Below are 6,551 nucleotides of genomic sequence, written 5' to 3'. Positions count from 1 at the left end.
TGTTGTAGCTTGGCACTGGGGCTTGAGGGGCCATGGGGAGGGGGGGGTGGAGGGGCTTTGCTTGGCATGGGACATGAGGGCCCATGGGGGTGGGCAGATAGGCAGAACTTGGCATGGGGGTCTGAAGGGCCTTGGGCTTGGGTGGCAGGGGTTTGGCATGGGGGCATGAGGGGCTATGGGTGTGGGTGGAAGGGGCTTGGCATGGGGGCATAAGGGGCCATGGGCGTGGCTGAATCTATTTATTTAATTTACCACGTCTGATAATAAGCTGGTTTCAAGTAGGTTTTTATTGTAATTCACAATGTGGAGGGATATGCAGGTACAGCCACCAGAGTGATATTTTAACAATCGTATGGAAATATGCTCCAAAATTATTTTCCAAAAATTACAGGGCCTTTACTTTGTTCTTGGCCCTGACATCCGTTTCATTTCTTCATCTGTACCTTTGCAGCCAGTGTTGAATTCCATACGTGCCACCAGCTCTGTTACAAAACTTTGTAGCAATCGTGCCCTCTTCTTGCCAATACTCAGGACAGCTTCATGGTCCACCACCTCATTGCTATCGTACACCCTCGTCACTTTATTGGTGATCAGCGAAAGCCCGAAGACCCGCAGGCCACAGTGTCTAGCAACAGTGACCTCAGGAACAGTGCTCATCCCTGTTGGATGGTAGGCAGCAGAAAAAGTGAGTTAAGAAACTTTCATTTCCAGCACAAATAAGCTACAAACACACGAGATTTCCACGGACTGGTTTTGATTGCCTGAGATGAGAGTCTCAGAGATATTGCAATACAGAAGGAGACTATTCAACCCACCAAATCTGTGCCAGCTCTCTGCAGTTCAGGCTTGTCCAACCTTTTCACTGAGAGCGGTGACATATATATTTCTTTCTGACTCTAGGGGCCGATGATGAACACACTTTGGAAATATAACATTTGGCACAACAATAAATTTCAAAAAAAAGTTGCTGGACAAAAGTAAAGTAATGTCGTAGCATTAATCTGATAGGTTACAAAAGAGTAACCAATAAAAATTATGAGGTGAGAGGGTTCAGTGTGTGTGTGTGTGTGTCTCCGGGTCACTCACAGTCTCAGGGTGCTCGCTCACTCACCCACACTCATTGTCTGTGGGTGCATGGCTATGTGTTGCTGTGGGGCCGTGAGTGAGTGAGTGAGTATTGGTGTACTTGTGTGGGAGTGAAGGAGTGTGTACGAGAGAGTGGGTGTGCCTTACACCCATTCTCACGATCCTCACTCACTCACACTCATTCACTCACTCACACTCATTCCCACATACACTTACTGCCATTCACACACTTACTCACTCACTGACCATGCACATTCACTGTTGCGCACATTCACTGTCGTGCACATTCACGTCGTAAACATTCACTGACACGCACATTCACTGTCTTGCACATTCACTGACACGCACATTCACTGACACGCACATTCAGTGCACATTCACTGTCTTGCACATTCACTGTCGCGCACATTCACTGATACGCACATTCACTGTCGTGCACATTCACTGTCGCGCACATTCACTGACACGCACATTCACTGTCGTGCACAATCACTGACACGCACATACACTGTCGTGCACATTCACTGACACGCACATTCACTGTCGTGCACAATCACTGACACGCACATACACTGTCGTGCACATTCACTGTCGCGCACATTCACTGTCTAGCACATTCACTGTCGCGCACATTCACTGTCTTGCACATTCACTGTCTTGCACATTCACTGACACGCACATTCACTGTCTTGCACATTCACTGTCGCGCACATTCACTGACGCGCACATTCACTGACACGCACATTCACTGTCTTGCACATTCACTGTCGCGCACATTTACTGACACGCACATTCACTGTCTTACACATTCACTGGCGCGCACATTCACTGTCGCGCACATTCACTGATGTGCACATTTACTGACATGCACATTCACTGACACGCACATTCACTGTCTTGCACATTCACTGACACGCACATTCACTGACACGCACATTCACTGTCTTGCACATTCACTGTCTTGCACATTCACTAACACGCACATTCACTGTCTTGCACATTCACTGTCGCGCACATTCACTGTCGCGCATATTCACTGTCGCGCACAATCACTGATGTGCACATTCACTGACACGCACATTCACTGTCGCGCACATTCACTGTCATGCTCATTCAGTGGCATGCACATTTACTGTCGTGCACATTCACTGTCGTGCACATTCACTGTCGTGTACATTCACTGATGTGCACATTCACTGACACGCACATTCACTGTCTTGCACATTCACTGTCTTGCACATTCACTAACACGCACATTCACTGTCTTGCACATTCACTGTCGCGCACATTCACTGGCGTGCACATTCACTGTCGCGCACATTCACTGTCGCGCACAATCACTGATGTGCACATTCACTGACACGCACATTCACTGTCGCGCACATTCACTGTCGTGCTCATTCAGTGGCATGCACATTTACTGTCGTGCACATTCACTGTCGTGCACATTCACTGTCGTGTACATTCACTGATGTGCACATTTACTGACACGCACATTCACTGTCGTGCTTATTCAGTGGCATGCACCTTCACTGGCATGCACATTCACTGATGTGCACATTTACTGACACGCACATTCACTGCACATTCACTGTCTTGCACATTCACTAACACGCACATTCACTGTCTCGCACATTCACTGACGCGGACATTCACTGACGCGGACATTCACTGACGCGCACATTCACTGACGCGCACATTCGCAGACGCGCACATTCACTGACACGCACATTCACTGACACGCACATTCACTGTCTTGCACATTCACTGACACGCACATTCACTGTCTTGCACATTCACTGTCTTGCACATTCACTGACGCGCACATTCACTGACACGCACATTCACTGTCTTGCACATTCACTGCACATTCACTGTCTTGCACATTCACTGTCGCGCACATTCACTGTCTTGCACATTCACTGACACGCACATTCACTGTCTTGCACATTTACTGTCTTGCACATTCACTGTCGCGCACATTCACTGTCGTGCACATTCACTGACACGCACATTCACTGACACGCACATTCACTGTCTTGCACATTCACTGTCGCGCACATTCACTGTCGCGCACATTCACTGACACGCACATTCACTGTCGCGCACATTCACTGTCGCGCACATTCACTGACACGCACATTCACTGTCGCGCACATTCACTGATGCGCATATTCACTGTCTTGCACATTCACTGTCGCGCACATTCACTGCACATTCACTGTCTTGCACATTCACTGACACGCACATTCACTGACACGCACATTCACTGTCTTGCACATTCACTGACACGCACATTCACTGACACGCACATTCACTGTCTTGCACATTCACTGATGTGCACATTTACTGACACGCACATTCACTGTCTTGCACATTCACTGTCGCGCACATTTACTGACACGCACATTCACTGTCATGCACATTCACTGACACGCACATTCACTGACACGCACATTCACTGACACGCACATTCACTGTCATGCACATTCACTGTCATGCACATTCACTGACACGCACATTCACTGTCTTGCACATTCAAAGACACGCACATTCACTGACACGCACATTCACTGACACGCACATTCACTGACACGCACATTCACTGACACGCACATTCACTGTCTTGCACATTCACTGTCGCGCACATTCACTGTCGCGCACATTCACTGTCGCGCACATTCACTGACGCGCACATTCACTGACACGCATATTCACTGACACGCACATTCACTGCACTGCACATTCACTGTCGTGCACATTCACTGACACGCACATTCACTGACACGCACATTCACTGTCTTGCACATTCACTGTCTTGCACATTCACTGACACGCACATTCACTGACGCGCACATTCACTGACGCGCACATTCACTGCACATTCACTGTCTTGCACATTCACTAACACGCACATTCACTGTCTTGCACATTCACTGTCGCGAACATTCACTGTCGCGCACATTCACTGTCGCGCACATTCACTGACACGCACATTCACTGACACGCACATTCACTGCACATTCACTGTCTTGCACATTCACTGACACGCACATTCACTGTCTTGCAAATTCACTGTCTTGCACGTTCACTGTCGCGCACATTCACTGTCGCGCACATTCACTGACGTGCACATTCACTGTCTTGCACATTCACTGTCGCGCACATTCACTGACACGCACATTCACTGTCTTGCACATTCACTGTCTTGCACGTTCACTGTCGTGCACGTTCACTGTCGCGCACATTCACTGTCTTGCACATTCACTGTCTTGCACATTCACTGACGCACACATTCACTGTCTTACACATTCACTGGCGTGCACATTCACTGTCGTGCACATTCACTGTCTTGCACATTCACTGTCTTGCACATTCACTGACGCGCACATTCACTGTCTTGCACATTCACTGTCTTGCACATTCACTGTCATGCACATTCACTGACGCGCACATTCACTGACACGCACATTCACTGTCGCGCACATTCACTGTCTTGCACATTCACTGACACGCACATTCACTGACACGCACATTCACTGTCTTGCACATTCACTGTCATGCACATTCACTGACACGCACATTCACTGACACGCACATTCACTGACACGCACATTGATTGTCTTGCACATTCAAAGACACGCACATTCACTGACACGCACATTCACTGTCTTGCACATTCACTGTCGCGCACATTCACTGACACGCACATTCACTGACACGCACATTCACTGTCTTGCACATTCACTGTCTTGGACATTCACTGTCGCGCACATTCACTGACACGCACATTCACTGACACGCACATTCACTGTCGCGCACATTCACTGTCGCGCACATTCACTGTCGCGCACATTCACTGACACGCACATTCACTGACACACACATTCACTGTTGTGCACATTCACTGACATGCACATTCACTGCACATTCACTGACACGCACATTCACTGTCGTGCACATTCACTGACACGCACATTCACTGACACGCACATTCACTGACACGCACATTCACTGACACGCACATTCACTGTCTTGCACATTCACTGTCTTGCACATTCACTGACACGCACATTCCCTGACACGCACATTCACTGTCTTGCACATTCACTGTCGCGCACTTCACTGTCACGCACATTCACTGACGCGCACATTCACTGACACGCACATTCACTGTCGTGCACATTCACTGACACACACATTCACTGTCGTGCACATTCACTAACACGCACATTCACTGACACGCACATTCACTGCACATTCACTGTCACGCACATTCACTGTCTTGCACATTCACTGTCTTGCACATTCACTGACACGCACATTCACTGTCTTGCACATTCACTTACACGCACATTCACTGTCTTGCACATTCACTGTCGCGCACATTCACTGACCGCACATTCACTGTCGCGCACATTCACTGACGCGCACATTCACTGGCGCACACATTCACTGTCTTGCACATTCACTGTCTTGCACATTCAATGTCTTGCACATTCACTGTCTTGCACATTCACTGACGCGCACATTCACTGCACATTCACTGTCTTGCACATTCATGGTCTTGCACATTCACTGTCTTGCACATTCACTGACGTGCACATTCACTGTCTTGCACATTCACTGACGCGCACATTCACTGTCGTGCACATTCACTGTCGCGCACATTCACTGTCGTGCACATTCACTGTCGCGCACATTCACTGCACATTCACTGTCTTGCACATTCACTGTCTTGCACATTCACTGTCTTGCACATTCACTGACACGCACATTCACTGTCTTGCACATTCACTGACGCGCACATTCACTGTCGTGCACATTCACGGTCGCGCACATTCACTGTCGCGCACATTCACTGTCTTGCACATTCACTGACGCGCACGTTCACTGTCGTGCACGTTCACTGTCGCGCACTCACTGTCGCGCACATTCACTGACACGCACATTCACTGGCGCGCACATTCACTGTCGTGCACATTCACTGACGCGCACATTCACTGTCGCGCACATTCAAAGACACGCACATTCACTGACACGCACATTCACTGTCTTGCACATTCACTGTCGCGCACATTCACTGACACGCACATTCACTGACACGCACATTCACTGTCTTGGACATTCACTGTCTTGGACATTCACTGACACGCACATTCACTGTCGCGCACATTCACTGTCGCGCACATTCACTGACACGCACATTCACTGACACACATTCACTGTCGTGCACATTCACTGACATGCACATTCACTGCACATTCACTGACACGCACATTCACTGTCGTGCACATTCACTGACACGCACATTCACTTACACGCACATTCACTGACACGCACATTCACTGACATGCACATTCACTGACACGCACATTCACTGTCTTGCACATTCACTGTCTTGCACATTCACTGACGTGCACATTCACTGTCTTGCACATTCACTGACGCGCACATTCACTGTC

General features: G+C 48.7%; 1 protein-coding gene across 1 annotated transcript in view; it reads right to left on the bottom strand.

The window, feature by feature from the left end:
• Window positions 1-269: 269 nt before the first annotated feature.
• LOC140428601 (purine nucleoside phosphorylase-like) overlaps window positions 270-6,551 on the bottom strand; it is a 55,983-nt gene continuing 49,701 nt past the window's right edge. Inside the window, exon 6 of the mRNA XM_072515252.1 lies at window positions 270-659. Coding sequence (XP_072371353.1) covers window positions 397-659 — 263 coding nt within the window. The 3' untranslated portion in view covers window positions 270-396. The remainder of the gene's footprint in view (window positions 660-6,551) is intronic.

This window comes from Scyliorhinus torazame, chromosome 8 (assembly GCF_047496885.1).
Source record: "Scyliorhinus torazame isolate Kashiwa2021f chromosome 8, sScyTor2.1, whole genome shotgun sequence".
Taxonomy (NCBI): Eukaryota; Metazoa; Chordata; class Chondrichthyes; order Carcharhiniformes; family Scyliorhinidae; genus Scyliorhinus; species Scyliorhinus torazame.
This window is presented reverse-complemented; position numbering and strand designations above follow the sequence as displayed.